The sequence below is a fragment of the Perca fluviatilis genome, chromosome 19 (genome assembly GCF_010015445.1).
Source record: "Perca fluviatilis chromosome 19, GENO_Pfluv_1.0, whole genome shotgun sequence".
Classification (NCBI taxonomy): Eukaryota; Metazoa; Chordata; class Actinopteri; order Perciformes; family Percidae; genus Perca; species Perca fluviatilis.
The window spans coordinates 1,625,913-1,651,865 of NC_053130.1; the positions used below are offsets into that span (position 1 = coordinate 1,625,913).

Sequence of the window (25,953 nt, forward strand, 5' to 3'; positions counted from 1 at the left end):
CCATGTTCTTTACCCCGGGAATTATTCTATGGGCTAATTGCTACATATTGCTATGGCTAGCAGCTCCATCACTCTGGAGAATGATAATGAGTAGAGATGGGAACCCTACAGATGCCTGTACTACGAATCAAGATCAACATGCCCTGGATCTCTTTCAGTTACCCGGCTTCACCTAATCTAACAACCGCGGCACCGCATAAGCTGTATCACGACGCTGGTTAACAACTAGTTCAGTCAACTCAGGGTTTCCCAATCCAGCGGCGCGCGTTTTCACATAAAAGAGGCGGGGTTTGCACAGCACGACTAATCGCAAACATCTACCAGAGCCGCATGTTATATATAAGAAGAGCAAATTATAATTCTACATAAATATGAAGAACACAGACACAGTTTTACAGGCAAAACGCAATAAAGTCACTGCTTCCTAAAACAGGAAGGAAAGCTGGCAAAAAAAATAGCCGACGCTGTCTGCGTAAATCACAACTCTTATTAATATCACTTCCCCATCAGTCAGGACCAAGATCTGACCATAATTACACTGGTGCTTTCCATAAACTGTCGTTGCTTTAGCCTTTTATTTCAGTTGCAACCTTGGCAGTGGTAAGCGATCGTGAGAGCAAATAAAAAATATAAAAACATAATTCAAATCGATGTGCGCATTGGCGACACACGGCTCAAGAAGCCGACAAATAGCCGATATGTAATTCCCTCCCATTAAAATATATATATTTCATAAAAATACTCATCAGGGAATGTTAACGGGGTTATCAGTCTCTACATGTTTTAACTTTTATGAGCGCACCCCTCTCTCTCTCTCTCTCTCTCTCTCTCTCTCTCTCTCTCTGCACCGAGCTCTGCCTGATCTTCTAAGAACGGTGACGCTGTTATCAATCGAGTATTGATTGGTCAGTAGGCGGTGCTTTAACACCAGTTGATCTCTGATCTCCAACATAACCTGCTACCGACCAGTTTAGGTGTTCTACATGAGTTACCACGGCGATTGAACCCGGTAACAACTGATCCGCCTACGTGGTACAGAAAATCCTGGGTTGAGCCTTAAGTTAGCTCGTTAACGCCAAATCCTGCTTCGTAGTACAGGCCTCTGGGTAATGCACAACAGGGAACAGAAAAATACACAACAAAATATACACAGACCACAATACACAGCACAGGATAAATTTACAAGACAGGGAAAAGAAAAATACAGAATAAATATACAAAAACAGGAAACATACAGAAATCTACACACAGGCAACAGAAATAGAACACAATGCAAAGCAAAAATATGAAACCATAACAGATTTTAAGATTTGTAATTGTTTATTATTTATTTATTTACTGTAAACAAAAAAAAATGTGTCACACATTTTAATCTAGAGTCAATATGTGTGTAGTAACTCCTAAATAATTTTGATTACTCACTGACGTCCAGTGATCACCTTTCATCACTTTGCAGCAGTTCCAGTTTGGCTTCTCCATGTCGTACAGGCTGTGTATGCATGCGTGAAACTACTGTCCCCCTCGACGGCAATGTATAAGACGGGTCAGAACATGCCAACCGTAGTCTTTAAGACCCAAGTCTTCTACAATGCTGATAGGTCTGCAGTTAATTGCCACCCATTTTGCAAGAGCGGTAGTTATTTTTTGGGATTTGGTTTCATCCGCAGGTCGGCAAGTAGCACTCTCCAAAATAGTGCTTTGCCTGAGCCCACTAGTATCAACATGAATCACGTTAATTGTACTACTATGCTTAGCTCGTAGGTGGTAGCTCAAGCTTGACGCCCACACCGTTTGAAGAAAAGTTTTTTCTTTTAATACATTTTCATCTTTAAGGTGTTGAGATGGTACAGACCAAATTTGAAGTCCATCAGATGAAATCTCTAGGAGGAGTTCGTTAAAGTATAGCACATTGACTTTTAGGCCTACTTCCTGTTGCCACTAGGGGGCGCTATGACTTTGAGTCAATTTTGTTGGGGAAATGTTCTCAGAGTTAGAGTCTTATGAATCCTGAAAAGTTTTGAGCCATTTGGACAATGTACACTCAAGTTACACCCACTTACTGTTTTGATGGCCGAAACGCACAAAATGACCGCCCCGCCACGGCCACGCCCTATAACGAAATTTTTTTCTTATAACAACTTTTCATCTTTAACGTCTTAAGATGGCACAGACCAATTTGAAGTTGATCGGATGAAATCTCTAGGAGGAATTCGTTAAAGTACGACATGTGGAAATGGCCAAAATTGCACTAATTTCGAACTTTCAATTCAAAATGGCGGACTTCCTGTTGGGTTTAGGGTATGGCTACAATTACGTTTTCTGTGCGTCTTGACATGATACATATGTACCAAGTTCCATGAGTCTATGTTAAACGTACTGCAGGGGCTCAATTTTTTTAATTTTGAAGGGGGCGCTAGCCATTTTGCGCATCTTTTCCCAAAACCCTTAAAATACGTCAATTTTCCCCAGACTTGATGCGACCGCCAAATTTGGAGAGTTTTTGAATATGTTAAGCCCCTCGAAAAGCCAATTAATTTGCCGGGAAAAATAAAGAATAATTCCTTCAGTTTCAATAGGGCCTTCACTGCTGTCGGCGCTCAGGCCCTAATTAATAAATGGCAGCATGCGATTAATGTGATTAAAAAAAATTTACGCATTATGCTCGGACCTTAATCGCATCACGATTAACGCGTTAATGCTGACAGCCCTAATTTATATATATTATATATATATATATATATATATATGTGTGTGTGTGTGTGTGTGTGTATGTATGTGTTTTCTGACAGCGGCGAAGGCCCTATTGAAACTGAAGGAATTATTATTATTTTCTGCAAATTAATCACCTTTTTAAGGTACTACGTGAATGCAATGCAATAATAATCAATGAAAGACATAAAATGTTCTTACAGTAATAGTCCTAAGTGTTGTTGGAAGAACTCAACACAACAGTTTATTGACTCGTCTGCCTTTACTTCTTACCTGCCCAATTCTTGTTCACAAATAAAGTAGATACAGTTTCTTCTGTTCGGACTTGCTAAAAATCCCTGCTCTGAAACTCCCCAAACTACATCTCAAACAAAAAGATACTTTGCCCAGAAATTACTCAACACTTTCACCTGACTAGTTGTCTGTGTTTGTTCAATATGTCTGCTTATGTGTTCAGCAGGCTCATAATAAGATGAACAATAGACTTAAATTTCTCAAATAAGAAAAACACAACAAAAAGACAACAAAGGCATTAGAAAACAACATAAATGCACAATGGCCATCATTTTGCAATAAACTAGTCATTCAACTTAGACAAACATGTAAAGCATCATCGATTTTCTACCGTTTATCTTTTTCCTAGAAAAAGAGATAGCTTAATCTTTTTTTCAGAAATCAACAGTTTCTCAACTGCTGCTGGGAAATCATGTGTGGGTGTGTGCTTGTGTTACACGTGTACAGAAACACTTTGGGAGGAGGGTGGGCAAGACAGTAGTGAGGCGAAGTGGAAGAGGTGGGGGTCGGGGGGGGGGGTGGAGTGGATAAAAGGAGGGTGCTGCAGAGCGACAGTCTATAGCGGATCAGGCTGAAGGATGAGTAGGACTCAGCTGTGGCTGCTGGCCTCTCTGGCCTTTGTCTCTCTGACTTCTCTGGCTGATGGAGCTCCATTGTAAGTAGACCTGCCTTACCTTTAGACCCCCCCCCATGTGCCTTAGTTAATTCACACAGAGCTAAAATATATAGTTTGTTTGTTTGTTCATCTTTCTGATATTCAAATTATTATTGGTTAAACGACAATAGGAGCAACACAAATATCTAGGGTCCTCTGCATGTATATTCAATTAAATATTAGTTTAACTTGAAGAAGTTGAGTCCAGTTTGCAGTTTGTGTCACACAAGTCAAGGTACTGTGGTCTTTGAAATTATGCTAATGAGTTGACCTGATTCTTGTTCAGAGTTTGCACAACGATGCATTAAGCCAGACAGAGCCTAAGTCTAGAGGCATGATGAAATGTTTTTTTTTTAACGTTGCACAACATTATGTTAAATATTTAGAATTTTCCTATCATTTAGCACAGTAAAAAGTCACACAACAAGGGTTTACTATACAAGCACTTCTTTATTAGTGGGAATGCTGATTCATTGATGCAATCAATATGTTGATTTGAGGTTTCATGTGAATAGTTCATATTAGGAATAAGTGACCATACAATGTGATCTCACTTAATAGGAGATAGAAGTATGATAGAAGTATCACAGGAAAGGCTTTAAGGTAAGACACAGGTGATGAAAGGCAGATGTGTGAGAGGGGAAGCAAACAGTTTTTGACTGACTGCAGTCGGACTTTGGAGATTCGTGCTCGTAAATGGTCAAATTGGCCGTAACTTTTAATTTGTTGCTGCCAACTGGGGTGGCGAGGCTTTCTTTTAGATCCGCCCCTGATGCAGTGTATATGTCTGATAATAATACAGTATTTCTTCTTTCAGCCTTTTCAGGCAATTCATTTCAACTTTCATCTTTGACAGTATTACAGTTCAGTTTCCAGATTTTCTAACAATGCATTTTAGCTCTTCACTTATTTAGGTAATGCAGTTTAGCTTCCAACTCTGAGTTTCCAGATGTTTCAGCAGTGCGGTGCAATGCATTTGAGCTTTAAGATTTTTCATACAATTTGTTTCATATTTCTGCATTTGTGAGTCATTATCAGTTAGAAAATCTACTCAGACCTCACAATGTTCTACATCTTTTGTCATTATTCAACTTTTAAAGCCAACAGTTCAGTTTAGCATAAGCTTTTAACTTTTTAATGAAATTCATACTTAATAAAACGATTTCCACTTTTTCAAAAAATCTGTCTCTGAATAGCTGCAGAGTGCCACAGGTGACATATTAACAGCAGGCATGGTAATTACAGATCAAAGAAAGGCTTTATTAGAGCTCAAGGAGCACCTACCATCTATTCAGTGGTCATAGCGTAGTGGTAATGACCCATATCTTTGATGTGGGAGACCCAGGTTTGAATCCCACTGCGATACATCAATCAATGTGTCCCTGAGTAAGACAGTTAAAACCAGTAGCAATTGAACGTTGCTCTTTTTTTGTCTCTTTCCTCTCTCTTCTGTCCTCTCCTCTCTGTTCTGTCCACTCCTCTCTTCTCTCCTCTCTCTTCTCTCCTTCTCTCCTTCTCTCCTTCTCTCCTTCTCTCCTTCTCTCTTTCCTCTGTTTCCTCTTGTTGCTATTCATCCAGTTTAGCTTTAGCAATTCAGCTATTCAGCATTCCCACACATTTTCTGTAGGAAATGCATTTTCTAGGACATCGTAAACAGCATGTGGTCACTTCTGCACATTAACTGCAGTATATTCACAATAATATATTTCTCTCTCTCACCACTGCTCTGCAGGAAGGTGATGTCTGCCCCTAACTTGTTGCGGGTAGGAACAGCAGAAAACATCTTTGTGGAATGTCAAGACTGCACCGGGGGAAACATCCCAGTCAAGATCAACGTGATGAACCATCCAACCAAAACCACACAGTTGACATCCACATCTGTGACCCTTACCAGTGCAAGAAACTTCCAGGAGCTCGGACAAATAACGGTAAATGAAATACTGTGACGCTGTGCATGTTACTGTGACTTGGCTTCAATTACTAACACGACCAGAAAGAATCTAGAAATTAATTCAGAAATGTACATCCTGATGCACATAATGCTCATCATACTGGTTTCAGATCCCTGCTGGAAGCTTCAGTAAGAATCCTACCATGAAGCAGTATGTGTACCTGCAAGCTCAGTTCCCTGACCGACTGCTGGAGAAAGTGGTCTTAGTGTCCTTCCAGTCCGGATACATCTTCATCCAGACAGACAAGACCCTCTACACCCCCAACAGCAAAGGTGAGTTCAATACTGAGTTGCAGAACTGTTAAGAAACACACTTACTTCTGTTTTTCCCAAATTAAATGATTGTACTGTAAATTACAGTACAACAAATCCCTCTTTTGACATTTTTGACACAAATTTGAGACACCTTCCTCCAACCTTCAGCAGCAAAATAAACCTCTTTCTTTCTCTGTCAGTTCATTACAGGATGTTTGCAGTGACGCCCCGTATGGAGCCCGTAGAGAGGGATGTCGAAACTCAAACTGATGCTTCTATTTCCATTGAGATTGTGGTATTGTATTTTATCTTTGATAAGCACAGATTGTAACATAATGTTATATAGTCAGCTGAAACTGAGAGCATGAAACCTCTTGATGAGGTGATATCACAAATGCTTAAAGGTCCCATATTATGCTCATTTTCAGGTTCATAATTGTATTTTAAGGTTTTACCAGAATAGGTTTACATGGTTTAATTTTCAAAAAACACCATATTTTTGTTGTACTGCACAGCTCTCTCTCACTGCTGCAGATCCTCTTTTCACCTGGTTTCTGTTTTAGCTACAGAGTGGGACCTCTTTTCTTCTTCTTCTTCTGTACTATCTTTGATTGCACTCGCACATGCTCAGTAGCTCAGATGTAGAGCATGTCAGCTAGCTAACTCTAGAGACAGTAAAAGAAAGACTGTTTCTCCAACTTCAGTCAGTTCCAAGGCAGGATCAGCTGGGAGACTTCTTCTAAACCAGGGAGCACATGGGAGTAGTTCTTGGAGATTATGGTGAACTTGTGTGTGTTGTAGCAGTGCTTTACTATTGAGAACGAGGTAGCTTGCTAGCGTTAGCATGCTAGCGTTAGCATTAGCATGCTAACGCTACGAGCTAACGGTTGCGGGTAGCCAGCTCGTTTCGGCTTGTGACATCACAAGCCGGGCCGATTATGACCAGCTCACCAGGAGACTGAAGGCAGGACACATTCAGAAACCGTATCTCACTCAGAACAGCATGGATGGATTGTTTTCAAAGTGTGTATGTGTGTGGAAGCACCAGAGACACAAAAGAACACCCCAAATCACAGAAAAAGTGTTTTTTTCATAATACGGGCACTTTAAAAGTAGATAATGTTCATACAAATGACCAAATAACAGAAACAGTTAACCTTGTGTCTTTATTATGTTTTTAGTAAAACCTATCCTGCTACTTACTGTAAAAAATAAATGCAAGAAAAGATAAATCTAGTGGCCGAATTGCACATTGAACACAGCCTCTTTCTTCAGTGACAGAAAAAAATGTCATGGATTGTAGACAAAAGGCATACATCAAATATAGCATGCATTTACTAAATCAATTTGTAAACTGGCACAGCTCTCTGTTCATGATTGTTTAATATTGTTTATTTTTAGACCCCTGAGGACATCATTCTTCCACTTGATCCAGTCTCTTTGAAATCAGGGATCCACTCTGGAGATTTCCAACTCGCTGAAATTGTCAGGTTAGTATTTTATCTTGTTCAAATTAAATTTTCCACATTGTATTTTGTTATTATTATTATTATTATTATTATTATTATTTTGTTTTAATGGTGAATTTACATTTTACCATGGATAACAGGGTAATTCAATTCAAACATTAATACCTTAAATATTTTAAGTTCATACAAAGTAAATTTGAAAATGTTTATGTTGTGTTTTCTACAATTAATTTCCCATCCATCCATCCATCCATCTTCGTCCGCTTATCCGGTGTCGGGTCGCGGGGGGAGCAGCTCCAGCAGGGGACCCCAAACTTCCCTTTCCCGAGCAACATTAACCAGCTCCGACTGGGGGATCCCGAGGCGTTCCCAGGCCAGGTTGGAGATATAATCCCTCCACCTAGTCCTGGGTCTTCCCCGAGGCCTCCTCCCAGCTGGACGTGCCTGGAACACCTCCCTAGGGGAGGCGCCGAGGGGCATCCTCACCAGATGCCCGAACCACCTCAACTGGCTCCTTCGGCCAAAGGAGCAGTGGCTCTCCGAGCTCCTCACGGATGACCGGAGCTTCTCACCCTATCTCTAAGGGAGACGCCAGCCACCCTCCTGAGGAAACCCATTTCCGACGCTTGCACCCTGGATCTCGTTCTTTCGGTCATGACCCAGCCTTCATGACCATAGGTGAGGGTAGGAACGAAAATGACCGGTAGATCGAGAGCTTTGCCTTCTGGCCAGCTCTCTTTTCGTCACAACGGTGCGATAGATGGAATGTAATACCGCGCCCGCTGCGATTCTCCGACCAATCTCCCGCTCCATTGTCCCCTCACTTTCGCGAACAAAACCCCAAGGTACTTGAACTCCTTCACTTGGGGTAAGGACTCATTCCCTACCTGGAGAAGGCATTCCATCGGTTTCCTGCTGAGAACCATGGCCTCCGATTTAGAGGTGCTGATCCTCATCCCAACGGCTTCACACTCGGCTGAACCGATCCAGTGAGTGCTGAAGGTCGCAGGCCGATGATGCCATCAGGACCACATCATCTGCAAAAGCAGCGATGAGATCCCCAGCCCACCGAACCGCAACCCCTCCCCACCCCGACCGCACTCGATATCCTGTCCATAAATATTACAAACAGGATTGGTGACAAAGCGCAGCCCTGGCGGAGGCCAACCCTCACCTGAAACGAGTCCGACTTACTGCCGAGAACCCGGACACGCTCTCACTTTGGTGCGTTACAGAGTTGGATGGCCCTGAGTAGAGACCCCCTCACCCCATACTCCCGCAGCACCTCCCACGAGTATCTCCGGGGGACCCGGTCATACACGCCTTCTCCAAATCCACCAAACACATGTAGACCCGGTTGGGCATACTCCCAGGCCCCCTCAGGATCCTGCCGAGAGTGAAGAGCTGGTCCGTTGTTCCACGACCAGGACGGAATCCGCATTGTTCCTCCTCAACCTGAGGTTCGACTATCGGCCGAACCCTCCTTTCCCGGCACCTTGGAGTAGACTTTACCAGGGAGGCTGAGAAGTGTGATACCCCTGTAATTGGCACACACCCTCTGGTCCCCCTTTTTAAAAGGGGAACCACCACCCCAGTCTGCCACTCCTTTGGCACTGTTCCAGACTTCCACGCAATGTTGAAGAGACGTGTCAACCAGGACAGCCCCTCCACACCCAGAGCGCCTTGAGCATTTCTGGACGGATCTCATCAATCCCCGGGGCTTTGCCACTGTGGAGTTGTTTGACTACATCAGTGACTTCCGCCCGGGGAAATCGACGACAATCCCCGTCATCCTTCAGCTCTGCCTCTAACATAGAGGGCGTATTAGTCGGATTCAGGAGTTCCTCAAAATGCTCCTTCCACCGCCCTATTACCTCCTCAGTTGAGGTCAACAGTGTCCCATCCTTACTGTACACAGCTTGGATGGTTCCCCCTTCCCCCTCCTGAGGTGGCGAACAGTTTCTACAAGCACTTTGGTGCCGCCGAAAGTCCTTCTCCATGTCTTCTCCAAACTTCTCCCACACCCGCTGCTTTGCCTCTTTTCACGGCAGAGGCTGCAGCCCGCCGGGCCCTTCCGGTTGCCCTGCAACCGCCTCCGAGTCCTCTGGGATAACATATCCCGGAAGACTCCTTCTTCAGTCGGACGGCTTCCCTGACCACCGGTGTCCACCACGGTGTTCGGTGGGTTACCGCCCCTTGAGGCACCTAAGACCCTAAGACCACAGCTCCTGCGCGCAGCTTCAGCAATGGAAACTTTGAACATTGTCCACTCTGGTTCAATGCCCCCAGCCTCCACAGGGATGCGAAAGCTCCGCCGGAGGTGCGAGTTGAAAGTCCGTTGGACAGGGGCCTCCCTCAGACGTTCCCAATTTACCCCCGCTACACGTTTGGGCTTACCAGGTCTGTCCAGAGTCTTCCCCACCCCTGACCCAACTCACCACCAGATGGTGATCGGTTGACAGCTCTGCCCCTCTCTTCACCCGAGTGTGCAAAACATACGGCCTCAGATCAGATGAAACGATTATAAAATCGATCATTGACCTTCGGCCTAGGGTGCTCTGGTACCAGGTACACTTATGAGCATCCCTATGTTTTAACATGGTGTTCGTTATAGACAATCCATGACTAGCACAGAAGTCCAACAACAAACAACCACTCTGGTTTAGATCAGGGAGGCCGTTCCTCCCAATCACGCCTCTCCAGGTGTCTCCATCATTGCCCACGTGTGCGTTGAAGTCCCCCAGCAGAACAATGGATTCCCCCACTGGCGCCCCATGCAGGACTCCACTCAAGGTCTCCAAGAAGGCCGAATACTCCGAACTCCTGTTTGGTGCATATGCACAAACAACAGTCAGGTTTTCCCCCACAACCCGCAGGCGTAGGAGGCGACCCTCTCGTCCACCGGGGTAAACTCCACGCGCGGCGGCTCAGCCGGGGGCTTGTTAGTATCCCCACCCCGCCCGCGCCGCGGCACCCCCTGAGCAACTCCCGGAGGAAAAGAGTCCAACCCTATCCAGGAGTACAGTTCCAGAACCGAGAGACTGCGCGTAGAGGTAAGTCCCACCAAATCTAACCGGTAGCGCTCCACCTCCCGCACCAGTTCCGGCTCCTTCCCCACAGAGAGGTGACCGTTCCACGTCCCCAGAGCCAGCGTCTGCTGCCCGGGTCTGGTCCGTCGAGGCCCCTGACCTTCACTGCCACCCATGTGGCAGCGCGCACGCCCCAGCGGTTCCTCCCACAGGTGGTGGGCCCATGGGCTGGAGAGATGGGAGCCACGTAGCTTGTTCGGGCTGTGCCCGGCCGGGCTCCGTGGCAAACCCGGCCACCAGGCGCTCGCCGACGAGCCCGCCGTCTGGGCCTGGCTCCAGATGGGGGCCCCGGGCTTCCTCCGGGCAGGGTCACTCCATTTCTACCTTGTTTTTCCATTGGGGTTTTTGAACCATTCTTTGTCTGGCCCCTCACCTGAGACCACTTTGCCTTGGGAGACCCTACCAGGAGCACAAAGCTCCAGACAACACAGCCCTCAGGTTCACAGAGACACACAAACCTCTCCACCACGATAAGGTGATGGTTCACGGAGAATTTCCCATGCTGATGCTAATTTGGTGTTTGGACAGCTACTTGACAAAAATGATCTAAGTCATACAGTATAGGAAGTGTAGAGAGACACACTAAATCCTCAGTACATCCATTACTCGAGCCAATCTATCTATCTAGAAATTGCAGGAAGGTCTTTCTGTCTTTCTGTCTGTGTGGGTGTTAAGCGCATATCTCTCAAACTGTTAGTCCGATGGATTTCAAACTTGACAGGTGTCTTTCTACGGGCACGAGTAAGTGCAGTGCCAACTTTGACATTGTGTAGATAAGAAATGCAAAAGATATCGTCGGTAAGAGAAGCACACATTGGCTTTTGCCACTCTAGCCACTGGCCACTCCCCCTCTGCTACTGAGTGAGCATTGAGCAGGACCAGAGACAGAGAGAGAGCAGTGGAGCTTTGGCAGCTAAAATGTGACATACACCTCAGGCCCTGCGAGCGCACACACACACACACAAACGGTCCGGTTCTGGTGGTTGATGAATGCAGATATGTACTGATTAGCTCTAATAACAGGCAAGGTAGGTAGCACACTGCCATGCGTCCATGAAGCTAATGTCTGATTACTCCATATTGTCATTGTGATATTTTGTGATTACATTTTAAATCTGCAGCGTTCTCTATCAGGTAAATACAGTAGTACAATGTCTGCCTCTAATGTAGACGTAGCCTACACTATAGGCTACAGTGGAGTTGCAGTGGTTTGGGGTCCTTCTGTAAGTAATTTTGGGGTACAATTTGGTTTTGAAGAATTCTACAAGCAGCAGTACCACAGGCCAAGCAATCGGCCCGTTCCAAACAGGCTCATTTTCAACGGGCACCGCATTAGTACTTTAAACTTTAAAACTTTTATTCTGAACTTCAGTGTTTCTGTAATTACTATCAACAGAAAGTTGTTCTCAGCTGCTCATATGTGTATTCTCTTAATGAATAATTAATTCAATCAATTTCTTTTATTTAGTATAAAATTGATATTAAAAGAATACGTTTTGTGTGTGTGTGTGTGTGTGTGTGTGTGTGTGAGTGTGTGTGTGTGTGTGTGTGTGTGTGTGTGTGTGTGTGTGTGTGTGTGTGTAGTCCCGGACTGTGGAAAGTGGTGGCAAAATTCCAGAGCAACCCACAGCAGAGCTATTCTGCAGAGTTCGAGGTCAAAGAATATGGTGAGCTGCACTTTTATTTAAAACTTGTATAAACCTACAATATTCACATGTTTTTTAGATGATTGAACCCACAGTAACATGTTTCCAATTTTTCAGTGCTGCCCAGTTTTGAAGTTAAACTGATGCCTGTTAGCTCCTTCTTCTACGTGGACAGTCAAGAGCTCACCGTCCACACCAAAGCTACGTATGTGAAGGTTTTTTAGGTGTTATTCAGAAGCTGTGTTGCTCTTTTAGTCAATTAGTCATTTGTTTTTGTTGTTCCCATTTTTAATTGTGGCCTTAAAACATGGCCCTCTCCTGTGGATTTAGGTATCTGTTTGGTCAAGAGGTGGATGGGACGGCCTACGTGGTGTTTGGGGTTATGCAAGACGATCAAAAGAAGAGCTTTCCAACTTCTCTTCAGAGAGTGCAGGTGAGCTCATACTCATGTTTGCTGTAATTTTCTGTGTCTTGGGGGACTCTAAAACATGAAACTGTCTAGGATTTCCTGACGTCTGCAGTTATTTAGGTTACATTGTTAAATTCCTTTCTACAGATATTATTTATTTAGGATGTTGAGAATAATGGCAGGTTGACATACTGTAAGAATTTACACTTTAGTACCTCCAACTGTTCAATGACTGATGCATTTTTCTATTATGTCACATTAGATAGAGGGAGGTATTGGAGTGGTGACACTGAAGAGAGAGCACATCACACAGACCTACCCAAACATCCTTGAACTGGTGGGGAGGTCCATATATGTAGCTGTCAGTGTGCTGACGGAGAGTGGTAAGAAAGAGAGACTGTATGTTTGTGCTTGTTCACTATGTTTGATCATGTGTGGGTCAAATTAACTATCAGTATTATCAGTTTATTACTATCATTATTATTATTATTATTATTATTATTATTATTAATAATAATAATAATAATAATAATAATAATAATAACAATTTCCCAAAAAGAAGAGATATCAACATACGTTGTTCTGTATCAGTTAATCTAGAAGAAAGTAAACAGATGGTAAAATCAGGTTTGTGTTACTGCATTCCTTCACAGGTGGTGAAATGGTGGAGGCAGAGTTGAGAGGGATCCAGATTGTTACATCACCTTACACTATCACCTTTAAGAAAACGCCCAAATTTTTCAAACCAGGAATGTCCTTCGATGTTGTGGTAAAGTACTTATTTAGATTTATATAAATTACCAGCAAAAGTATGGCTATATTTCTACTTACAAATAAAAAATCCATTACAGAAAACATGTCATTACTAAATACAGTTACTCTTTGAAAACACAAATGGCAGGACTTCTAAATATGAAGGTTGCCTGCTAATTAATGTTATGTTAATAATTGTAATTGACTAGAGAAATGTTTTGATCTGTTTTTGAGTTTCATTATGATGTACAGTAAAGGTACAATACTTAGTGCACAGCACTAAAATTAATCTCATAACATGAGTTTGGCCTTACGTAATAAGATGTGTTTTCATAGAACAGTTACACATTTTTCTGATTGTTCAGCTGTTTGTGTTTCTGATGGCAGGTTGAAGTTGTGAATCCTGACGGCACTCCGGCAGAGCGTGTTCCAGTGGTGGTCGACCCTGGCCAGGTGAAGGGCTTCACCGCAGCCAATGGCATCGCAAAGCTTTCCGTCAATACAGGGGCGGGGGAACCAAGACTGACAATCACTGTAAGTCTATAAATGTGGTTTGCAAAGGGAAGCTTAAACCTACATTAATCAACAATTTTGATATTCACTTGAAGAGCAGATTTTAAGCTTCCTTATTGTATTATATATACTGTATATATATATATATATATATATATATATATATATATATATATATATATATATATTATATACTGTAAATGCTTGCAAATTAACTATACAGTATGGGAATAGTGAACTTCATCTTGCCATTGTTATGCCTTTTCCACATTATATTTAGCAATTTTATATTGCTAGGCTACGCTATGCCAGGCAAAGCCACAATAGGTTAGGACAGGATAGAATAGACTCTGCATTTTTTAAGAATTCATTATTCAACTGTTTGTGTACTGAATGCTTACCTGTGTGTGTCGTTAATTGCAGGCAAGGACCAAGGATGATGGTATTTTAAATGAAAGGCAAGCATCAGCCACCATGGTAGCTCTCCCATATACCACTCGCGGCAACAACTACATCCACATAGGTAAGGAACATAATAACATCAGATTGTGAAAAAGGTGGTGGCATTGGCAAAGTATGTACCATGCACTACATGTTTTCAGTGTTTAACACTCATCACAACATGTCACATTTGCAGGTGTGGATACAGCTGAGCTGAAATTAGGAGACAACCTGAAATTCAGCCTCAGCCTCAACAGGCAGGGAAATCACGACATCACATACCTGGTGAGAGATGTTTTACACCTGCATGTGTGCATATACAACTCTTTTTGTTGCATTCCACGACCTGTGTACTCTATACATGTCGGATAAGAACTGATATTCAAATATGTGTACCTAGATCCTGAGCAGAGGTCAGCTGGTGAATAATGGCCATCACAGGAACACAGGTCAATTTCTGATTTCCCTAAATGTTCCCATTACCAAAGACATGCTGCCATCGTTCCGCATTATAGCCTACTACCACACAAATGGCAATGAAGTGGTATCAGACTCTGTTTGGGTGGATGTAAAGGACTCCTGCATGGGCTCGGTGAGACACACAACACAAGTTTAGGAGGGCAAACAAGACACCCACACACAAATTGATCAAGTTATTTGACATTTCTCAGACATACAGTTTTTTTTCATTTATGTAACTGTTTTAACAAATACAAAACTGTATGTCCCATTTACTGACCTCCGTTTTCACATTTAGCTGAGGCTGGAACCATCGAGACCCGCTCCATCCTATGAGCCTCGCAAGATGTTTGGTCTTAAGGTCACTGGAGACCCAGATTCCACAGTGGGACTGGTGGCAGTTGACAAAGGCGTCTACGTCCTAAACAACAAGCACCGTCTCACCCAGAAAAAGGTCATTGCTTTATTTTATATTTAGGGACTGTTCGTTTTTTATTTAAGGGGCTACCAGAGGAGTTTCGGGACCTTTACTCAAAATAGACTTGACCCTCTCTTCGCCAGCAATACATTTTTCTATTACGCTCCAAAATGATTGGGAAAAAGGCACAATCCTCCCCAACAATTTATTAATGCCCGGACTAGTCTGTGCTTGGCAAGGATGTACAGATAGCCACAGTTTTTTTTACAATCATGGGATTATGATTTAACCTCTGCTTTCTCATCTTATACATCACACTGAAATAAAACAATAAAACATTGAGACTATTCAACAAAGCACATTGGGTAATAACCCATATTGACAGCTGGCCCGCCCAATCAGAAATTCAAAGTTAAGTATATTGGTGTGCAAAGCGCTGCAACAATCACAACAACCATGGATTGCTGTTGTGGCCAACAACTGGAAACTTTATACATTGTTCGTCTGCTATTTCATTACTAAATTCACTTCTGAGACTTTTTAATGCGAGAAATCAACTATGTAGAGCTCAAACATAGGCCGTTTTACGAAAATTGATGGCTAATTGCAAATTTGGTCAAACCATGTTGGAGTTCAGAAGCTCCACAGTCTGACGTGACAGCCGGCGGTGCCTGCCGGGGTCACTGGCTTGCCACCCGGCCTGTCCACCTTCACAGACCCGCTGGCTGGAGTATTTTTTCCGTGGGTACTCAAGCTCAAAGTAACTTGAAACCTTAGAGCTAGTCAGCTGCATTATATTACAGCTCCATGTCAGTGACGATTCTTTGGCAACAGGTGGCACAGTTAGCTATTAGGGTTGCATTCTCAAAGAAAGCAACTCCAAAGTTGTGTTGCTGTCATGTTGCGATTTTTGTTGGGTCAGACCCATCTACTAGTGATGGGGGGCTGAGACTGAGAGCTACATGGAAAAGTATGCACCAAGCAAGCCGCTTTGAAATTTTGCTGTTTTTATGAATACAAAAGTTGTGTGATGCCCGCCCCCACTAGACTAAAACACGTTGGATGACCCTCCCCTCAACAAAGAATAAAATGACATGACCCTCCCCTATTTTCCTCCAGTGGTCCATTCCATAAATACTGAACCTTATCTTAAAAAAATATATATTTGAGAGGGGTTTTCATTTAAAAGTGCTTGACAAATTACACACATGTTGACTTTCAAGTTTGTTAGCTTTTGGCTAAAGAAATATACGGTATAAATTTGTCCTGTCACAAATACATTGTGTGATTAGGTGTGTCTTATGCCATATCAGAACATGCATATACTGTTTGTTACAGATATTTCTGTTTAACTTACATCCTGTACACCTTGTATGTTTGTATTTGCGTGTGTGAATGACCTCCTCCCTGCTCAGGTGTGGGATATGGTAGAGAAGTACGACACAGGCTGCACACCAGGTGGAGGGAAGGATGGTATGGGTGTGTTCTATGATGCTGGGCTGTTGTTTGAGTCCAACACTGCTTCTGGAACTCCTTACAGACAAGGTGACACTGCTTTACTTTCCCTCTCCCTGAACATACCCCTCTTTAAGCCTTAATATTGTACCAATTGTTGGGAATTCGTAGGGTACAGATTCAATCATTGGCAAATTATCAAAGATGTTCTAGCAATATTAATAAAGTTATGAATATGGTTATTAATAACTTTATCAAATTGACAAACAATCAAAACGGGGCACCACCCTGCAAAGTCAGGGACCAATAATCAAACTGTGGAACAGTCTCATTTCTGTAGTATTCCTTTAGAATACAGATCTTAACTTGGTTAATCTATCTGGTTTTCTTTAAAGGAACAGAGAAAGGGTGAATTCGAGCACTGACCTGTGTTCAACCAGCAATTATTACAATAAGTACACAAATAATCACAGACAACAGCTAAATAAAGTATAGTAGAATTTATTAACTTCAAAATCATCAATGGCTGATCAATAATTCTTCGATCAATTAAAACCAATATACCTTTTTAATCTACAACAAGACAAAACAAACTAACCAGCATGTTAGTGTGTCACTGGGTGTGTCTGTGTGAGTGTGTGTGTGTGTGTGTGTGAGTGTGAGAGAGAGAGAGAGAGAGAGAGTTTGCAAGGAGGAGGGGGTGACGCAACCCAAGGGTTGCTTGGTCACGCCCAGATTAGCCGTTAGCTCATTGAAGCTAGGCTATGTGTTAGCTGCCCAAAAGCTATTTAGCCTCAATAGGGCGATAGTGGGCTGCGTTGCAATGCCACATGACTAAGCTAGTCAGTTAGCTCTCAAACTAACATGTTGCTGACAAAGAGGGACACGCTGAACTACTTTGCTATGGGCTAGCTGTGTAGCTATTCAACATAAGTGACTCACTGTTGGCCAGTTGTGTACTTGGGCGTGTGTATTTCCGTACATGTGTGTGTGCGTGTGTTAGTGAAAGAGGAAAGAAAGCCCCTTACGAGAGGAAAGGCACTTTGAAAAAAACCCTGATTATCTCACTCAGTACAATAACTAAAACTCCGTGAAAGGGGAGTTAGCAGGTAGCAGTTACAGTTTTAACAAGCTACATATTCAACACAACATACTGTATCAACAGTATTGTGATCATACGGTCAATAGATTTGACTCGGTGATCACAATCATAGATTAATAAATCAAACGTGCAGCAGTAGCGCTTATTAATCAGATCACATTAATGGCAACACAAATAGCAACAATAGCAAGTTACTCATTAATAAAAACACACTATTTATCTCTGCCCAGACTGTAAGCCTTCTTACGGTGTGTAGTCCATCAGTCCGTAGGTTTCCACGAAAGCACTGAAATTAAATCCACTTTCTCCAGAAAATAGAATTTTTAGCACAAGCGCTTGCGCGCTCCCTTCAGCAACGGGTGGCAATGGAAGACTGGGATTTTTGGGTGGTCAGGCTATTTATAGGTTAAGACCTCATGCTGTGTTTATTGTCCCGCTGAACCAATAGGAAGACTCAAAACTCTTGAAAGTGTGAAGACTACAATCCTGTAGTTCTTTAACTTCCAGCCAGTTGTGAGGCTTTTTCCCCTTTGGCTTGGACTTTCACATAGAGGTGTGAACTCACCAGGCTGGGGCTCTTACATGTAGGCCTCTGTTTGAAAGACCACATGGTCTCTGAGTCTTTTGTCTCTGAGTGCCAGTTGGCCAGTGTTCTTTTGTACAAGATCAGTTTATGCACATTTGTTTGGATCCAACACAATGAAATATCTAGTCTAATTAAGAGAAGCAACCTCATAGACCTTTATTCATGGCCATAAGTCAAGTGCTTTTTTTTTTTAGGAATAAGCATCTAGTGGACAGTAGAAAAACTGCATCTTAAAGGGTCTTTTCAACTAAATTACATTATATTTCTTATTCCCCTTTTTTGGCATCTGGACATGCAGATGTTTCGGAGACATTGTTTGTGAAATCACTCGTTGCTGTCTAGCCAGAATCTCAGCAACAGATACAGTATCCTAAACTTTGGGCACATAGAACCAAAACTGTCTGACAAATACCACTTGTGGTAGTCTATATCAACGACCTTTCATTTCTGGGATTGTTGAGGTGCCGCCAGAAATTCCCTCCCTCCCCTTCAGCTTTTTTTGTGTTGGCATTCTAAACTCTTGTCGATTTATGAGCACTGGTTAACTGCTTCTCAGATTTCTGCAGGGTAAATCGAGACAGCTAGCTAGACTATCGGTCCAATCTTTTCTGTTGCACGGCCTTTTGAAGTACACGTTCCACCAAAGCAAGTTCTTTCCCGAGGCTATTTTGCAGAGGCATCGTCATTGAGTCTGGTGCTTAGCGCCGCCCAAGACGATTGTGATTTGTTAAAAGAAATGCAAATAAACCAGAGCACGTTTTTCTCCTATCCCAGAATGCTGTGTGGACTAGCCAGACCCTCCTCCCCAGCGCTGTGGAGGAAGGTCTGGCAATGGGAAAATCTACAAAAACTACACTTGGGGTAACTGAAATAATGTGTTTTTGATTGAGATAACCCTTTAATTTATACAATGTTTTAACATTTCAACATATAAAAAGTGCACTGTGATCCATTTTCTCACCCCCACACAATCCAAGTGTCTAACCCATAGACTGTATAAAATATGGACATACTCAACATGACATCACCCATGAGTTTGTGAAGAGCCAAAACGAAGCTCAAAGTGGGCAGCCCACCTGTCACTCAAAGCAGAATGCCCTATGCATAACTTTAAGCCTGAATATAGTTTAAAGGGGTAAGTTATGAAAAAGAACCAGCCCTAAAATGTTAAAGTTGTGCATTTTAACATGGTGGGCTAAGGGGATTGACTCCCCTTTGGAGCCAGCCTCAAGTGGCAACTCGATGAACTGCCGTTCTTGGCACTTCCGCATTGGTTTAATTTTTTAGCACCAGAGGTTTCCGCTTGGTTTGACAAGATAAAGGACCTCACTGATTGTAGGAGTTTTATATATAACTATACCATGCAGGAATCACATCTAGTTCCAACCTTGTTGGGTTCTGTTAAAGATCTTGTCTGTGATGCGTTTCCAGAATTGAAATGTCCGGCCCCCAGCAGGAGGAAACGAGCTGCTACTATAATTGATGTCACAACCAGCTTAGGTAAGAACCACAGCTCTAAACTACCCAATAACCATATATTCATTCATCTTCTGTCACAGACTTCAGGCTCTCCACAATGTTTGGAGTTAGACTTGTTTGTGGTTGTGTTTGTAATGCTTTCCAGTTTACCATTTTTCTTTTGCTCTATGTCTTCTTCCTCTGTCATTCCTCCACAACCCTCTTTCTTCCCAGTGAGTCAATATCAAGACCAACTGCAACGTGAGTGTTGTTTGGATGGCATGAGGAACACCCCCCTCTCATACACCTGTGAGAGGCGAGCGGAGTACATCAGTGATGGTGCAGCCTGTGCTGCAGCCTTCCTGCACTGCTGCAAGGAGATGGAAACCCAGCGAGCTGAGAGGAAGGAGGATAGCCTTTTATTGGCTCGCAGTAAGACACAGGGACAAGGGAGGGGGGAAGCCCTGGGTGGTTATTCATGGTCATACTGGTAGTTAGAAGACAGTCAAAACCGTAACATTTTTGATGACACTTTACATTAGGTGAGGAGGATGACAGTTACATGGACAGCAATGAAATTGTTTCTCGCACCAAGTTCCCTGAAAGTTGGCTGTGGACAGACATCAAACTGCCTGCTTGTCCTCCCCAAACACCTAACTGGTGAGTCAACTAAACTTCATAATTACTTCATAATGACACCACTGGGATTTAAAGCATTTTTTTTACTTTTACTGTTAATACTTTTCTTTGTTTCAGTGTCACCACATTTCTGACGAAAAATGTTCCTTTGCAAGACTCAATCACAACCTGGCAGTTCACTGGCATTAGTCTGTCAAGAACTCACGGTGAGGATTCAGTGACTAAAAGCTGTCTTGTGCTTTAGTTGTGCTGCTATCCTTAAAGGTTCTGTACTACATTCAAAACATTAATATGGCAGCAAACAAATATTATCTACTGTTTGTAAAGATATAGAGGAGTAATGGCCCAAGCTATGAATGACGTCATACTCCCTTTGTGTGTTGTAATCCAAACTTCTCTGTTCTTTGTTTTGATAGCTGGTCCGGTCAGGAGTGCGTGTTAGTGCATTTGGCTGTGAAAAAACACAAATCATTTTTTTTTTTATCCCTCTCATTTTATAGGAATCTGTGTTGGCGAGCCGTTAGAGGTCATTGTCCGGAAAGAATTCTTTATTGATCTCAGGCTGCCGTACTCTGCTGTCCGTGGAGAACAGCTGGAAATTAAGGCAATCCTCCACAACTACAGCCCTGATCCTGCCACCGTAAGTCAGTGTTACTCTGCTCTGGTGTTTTAGGTCAGAGCCAATGAGACTATGATATTTTATTAGGAGTTTGCAAAAAAAAGGGCAAAAACAACAGGCAATATTGACAATGTGTAGCAAAAAAAGAGAAGGATTGTAATCCTTTCTCTAGTCTTTGATAAGTGTAATAGCTGCTCACATGGTGGTCTGTCCAGAACTTGGGAAACCTTATTGCAATATATACAGTGTGCCTTTCCATTCTCCTGTAGGAAACCATGTAAAGCATTACATTTCCTAGGGATGCACCATAGTGGGGTTTCCATCAACGTATTTTTATGCGCATTTTGCAGTATCGAAAAAACTTCCTCAAATTCGCAAAAAAAGTTTTTACGCTCGCTTGAGGTGGTTTATGCCATTTTTGAAAAATTGTAATGCGCAAAATGGGAGATAGAAACAGCTTTGCCGAATAAGTTGTGACGTAGCGAACATGTAACTCACATGACTTTAGTCCCGGTATCCATCGGATGGGGGAAAGATCAGGAAATGGGTCCCATCCAGTGCCCCGTACACTTGTGGCACAAGGCGCATAGTGTTGCAGGGTTGCGGTGCGCTATAGCCTGTGCCTTAGTCACGTCGGGTTAATTGACGAATTGGTTCAACAGCTTGAATTGCATGGTCCTGCACTAGGGTTGGGTACCGAAACTCGGTGCCAATAGGGAACCGGTGCCGACGTAAACGGTAGTAACGAGACCGAATAAGAACGAAAGTTTCGGTGCCTCATTTCGGTGCTTGACTTTACACTACACCTGACAGCATGTAACGTTAGCCTACCTTTAGCTAGCAGATGGATTAAACACCGGTAAAATGCTGACAGCTAACGTTAAACAGTGTAAAGTGTGACTGTATTTCACTGTGGAGGACTTCAACAGCGGGATGTAACTGTGGATGTAACTGTTGCGACAACAGCAGCAGCAGCTGCTGTTGTCGCAATTCATAGATATACAGTAGTAGTACTAGTAGTACTAGTAGTACTATGTTTATATGGTCGGAATTAAACAACACAGACGGTGCATTCACTCGCAGCTGCCGTTGTCGGAATTAAACAACACAGACGGTGCGGTGCATTCACTCGCAGCTGCCGTTGTCGGAATTAAACAACACAGACGGTGCATTCACTTAAAACAGGTTGCCTCATGGTGCATTCACAGTAATTGTAAAATACCCTTTTCCCATCTGGGGTTCAACAGCAATTTACTGGTGAAATTATTGTTATTGTTATAGTTATTACATTATTATTAACAAGTCACTGACTGTTGTTTACTACCCTTATTTTTTTTCTTCTTCTTTTTTTTTTAACTTTATTGAAAAGTACTGGTTCAGGCACCGTTTAGGCACCGGCACTGTTTTAAAAGTATCGATTTAGCACCGGAATCGAAAAAAAACCAAACGATACCCAACCCTATCCTGCACACAGCGTATACACAGCGGTGTACGGTTGTCTTACTGACACCAAATGTCTCTGCCACAACCCTGTATTCTAGAATGCCTTTTGTTGTCACTATACACATGAGATTAAGGACCCTATGTTGCACTCAGCGCAATTGACTTTGTACACCGACGCATGTATCATTCCTATTTGCACCCTACACACAGCGGACTTTTTCCTCCACAGACTCACGTCGGTAAATTAGGGAATGAATTTGCGCTCCCGGGGGCGGTTCAGCGAAAAGAGGAGGCGTGTTCTGGCGCAAACGTTCCCTGGAGCTATTTTGAAGTTTCAGAGAACAATTCCGCCACAGACCAGGAAAAACCTGGTCTAAAGTCAGTGGCGCGTTATTCAGATGCTATTTTAAGGGCGCATGCTTGGCCATAATTTAGAGTGTGCACACCGCGCATACACTTCTCTCATCTCACGGACCCAGCTTTTCCCATTTTTGCAAACCATACATAAATACAAGGAAAAATATGACCTTGTTTTACACAATATTTCCATGATTAATGGATGTGTTGATGACATCAATGAGGAAATATTAGAGGACTTAAGGAGATGTGATGTTGAACTGCATGTGCCGATGCCACAATGCCCCAGCAGCAGCACGGGAAAGGAGAGACAGAAGAGCTGCATCGTCTATAGTGAGGCAATCTCGGTCTCATGTTAGACTACATTGCAAAAATATCACCATGCATTCATGACCTCGTCGTTCAGTGAGAGTGAGCCCAAAACATTGGAAGGTATGTTTTTGTGACATTTCTTTATTTACATTTAGTCAAAAAGAAAAATCAATAGCAAACGTCAGTCTCCTCGGCTTTGAACTGCTCCTGGCGTGCGCCCATGGATGTATTAAGAGCGTGTGCCTAGCAAATCTGCCATTTGGAGAGCTACGGCGATGGCGTCCTCTGTGGATCTGTTCGCACGATATGCGAACTGATAGGGGTCGAAGTCTGGGGGGAGATAGTCCTTGATGTGCTGAAGAACCAGTCTCTCGAAGCACTTCATGATTACCAGAGTGAGGGCCACAGGACGATAATCATATAGGCTGGTGATAGGAGACTTTGGCACTGGGATGATTGTGGTTGATTTTAGAAAGGATGGGATGACTGCCTGGGCCAGGGAGAGGCTGAAGATTCAGTTCATTTAGTTTATAAAATACAATGTTTTACTATGAATTAAACTACCCAACAATATAACGGCCTACAAGTCCAGCGGAAATAATTAGCCGATTCAACACTTAACTGATTGACAGAACTGTTATAATCATTTCCAGTTTCTAAAATGTGAGGATTGATCTGCATTGTGTACTTTTACTGTTATACTTTAAGTACATTTCCTGATGATACTTACATACTTTTACTTGAGTAACATTTTCAATGCAGGTCTTTTACTTGTAACAGAGTATTTTTTTACAGTATGGTATTAGTACTTTTACTTAAGTGAAGGATCTGAATACCTCTTCCACCACTCAACTGATGATTATGATCCTTATTATGCACTACACATACTTCATTCTTTTTCTCCATCTTTGTCTCGTTTACAAGGTGCGTGTGGATCTGACTGATGAGGAGCATGTGTGCAGTTCAGCCTCTAAACGTGGAAGGTATCGACAGGAGGTCAAAATGGGGGCCCAAACTACACGATCTGTACCCTTCATCATTATTCCCATGAAAGAAGGAACATTTAGCATTGAGGTTAAAGCAGCTGTTAAAGATTCTTCGCTAAATGATGGAATCATAAAGAAGCTGCTGGTGGTGGTAAGAGAAAAAAACACCAATCTCCCATGTTAAAGTCAGTGTAGGAAAACAGATATCTTTTCAGGTTTAACTAAAATGAACTGTAAATAAGAACGAGAAACAGAACAACAACGAAAGAATATTTTAATCAAATTCAAGCCATAATTGTATTTTGTTACACCCCAGCAGATACAGATTGCTCCAAAATAGTTGTAATTTCTAATGCTTGTCCTCACTGTTGTTTTTCCAGCCTGAAGGCGTACTGGTTAAATCTCCTCAGATTATAATTCTAGACCCCACTACTAAAGGTGTAGGTGAGTTTACCCATTAAATAGCCACATTATGTAGTAATTATGTAATATTATATTTTTACCATTTGCTACCTGATCTCCCAACTTGCCTACTGTTTCTCCCTTTAGGTGGTATACAAGAAGAAATTCTCAACAGTGGAATTCCTGTAAAAGATTTGGTCCGAAACACACCTACTAGCACACAGATCTCAGTGACAGGTCAGATATTACAGTTTTTTACAATCACTTTGCTATTAATTTCAGAACCTTGACGTCATTTTTCAAAACTCTAGACAAAAAACTCACAACGGTCAATGGTCATCACTTGTAACACAGGCTGTTATTGGATTGTGCATTCATATCTTTAAATAAATATTGCACTTGCACAATCATTGGTTCAAAAAACTAATATATTGTGAAATACCATTGAAACGTTACTTTAGATCACCCACACACAAGCTACCCATAGTTTCTCTGTGTCATCGTTAGTACAATCATTAAATATTGTAGTACAAAATAGGTGATACATGTTTCATTATGGTACTAGATGTAAATACATCCCTGTAAAAGTACTGCAGTAGTAGAGAGAATACTATAGACACAGTGAAATCATTGAACAAAAGCTTAAATGTACTGATGAAAAACAATACAGTACGATCACAACATAGGGTTATTTGAATCAAAGCTAAATAATTTGCTACAAAAAAGAAAAGAAAAGACTGTACTGTAAAAAGCAAAACAAAGAAGTCATTACTGTATTCTACATCTTCATCAACTCTGTCTTGTGGATTTGGCCACAGGTTCTCATCTACATCGCAATTCGCCAAACATCTTGGAAAAAACCTTTGGGCATGGCGAACAATGTGGTACGAGTATATGTATATGTATATATACAGTATATATCTAAACATGGAATATTGTTTGTCTGTTTCTGTACAACTATGCATTAAGAGTTAGGGCTGGGCAATATATCGATATTGTATCGATATTGTGATATGAGACTAGACATCGTCTTAGATTTTGGATATTATAATATTAAAGTTTTTTTACAATCACTTTGGCACTAATTTCAGAACCTTGACGTCATTTTTCAAAACTCTAGACACAAAATTCACAACCAATGATCAAAATACACATTTTTCAAAACCCTAACACTTTTTCAATTGCTTGGATACAATACACATAAACCTAAGATCATGTGTTCATTTAACAAAGATCAGCTGTTCAATATGACACAACTTAACATCAAAGTACTACTATTTCAAAAAGCAATTCACACATTACAGTTCAGATAATTGTCTATTCATTTCATTACAATCATCTAACTATGATGATAAGTAAGTGTTGCATTACTCTTAATGTATAGTTGTACGGAAACAGACAAACAATATTCCATGTTTAGATCATGAAAGTTTCAAGATAACGAGATTCATTTTCACCAGTTAGCGTGGAGCATGAACCAGTTAGAATACATGATCTATGGATGTAATATTTCATCATCCTTCTTTACTGTAA

The 25,953-nt window shown here is 42.2% G+C and overlaps 1 protein-coding gene across 1 annotated transcript in view; it reads left to right on the forward strand.

Annotated features, from left to right (window-relative positions):
- Window positions 1–3,564: 3,564 nt before the first annotated feature.
- Window positions 3,565–25,953, forward strand: part of LOC120548209 (complement C3-like) — a 40,385-nt gene continuing 17,996 nt past the window's right edge. Inside the window, exons 1-24 of the mRNA XM_039784294.1 lie at window positions 3,565–3,658; window positions 5,391–5,586; window positions 5,720–5,882; window positions 6,065–6,159; window positions 7,266–7,354; window positions 12,007–12,089; window positions 12,186–12,273; window positions 12,399–12,501; window positions 12,740–12,860; window positions 13,131–13,246; window positions 13,618–13,764; window positions 14,167–14,266; window positions 14,381–14,469; window positions 14,585–14,776; window positions 14,942–15,097; window positions 16,477–16,606; window positions 19,636–19,704; window positions 19,897–20,094; window positions 20,205–20,322; window positions 20,419–20,507; window positions 20,802–20,941; window positions 23,957–24,169; window positions 24,399–24,462; window positions 24,568–24,657. Coding sequence (XP_039640228.1) covers window positions 3,582–3,658; window positions 5,391–5,586; window positions 5,720–5,882; window positions 6,065–6,159; window positions 7,266–7,354; window positions 12,007–12,089; window positions 12,186–12,273; window positions 12,399–12,501; window positions 12,740–12,860; window positions 13,131–13,246; window positions 13,618–13,764; window positions 14,167–14,266; window positions 14,381–14,469; window positions 14,585–14,776; window positions 14,942–15,097; window positions 16,477–16,606; window positions 19,636–19,704; window positions 19,897–20,094; window positions 20,205–20,322; window positions 20,419–20,507; window positions 20,802–20,941; window positions 23,957–24,169; window positions 24,399–24,462; window positions 24,568–24,657 — 2,926 coding nt within the window. The 5' untranslated portion in view covers window positions 3,565–3,581. The remainder of the gene's footprint in view (window positions 3,659–5,390; window positions 5,587–5,719; window positions 5,883–6,064; window positions 6,160–7,265; window positions 7,355–12,006; window positions 12,090–12,185; window positions 12,274–12,398; window positions 12,502–12,739; window positions 12,861–13,130; window positions 13,247–13,617; window positions 13,765–14,166; window positions 14,267–14,380; window positions 14,470–14,584; window positions 14,777–14,941; window positions 15,098–16,476; window positions 16,607–19,635; window positions 19,705–19,896; window positions 20,095–20,204; window positions 20,323–20,418; window positions 20,508–20,801; window positions 20,942–23,956; window positions 24,170–24,398; window positions 24,463–24,567; window positions 24,658–25,953) is intronic.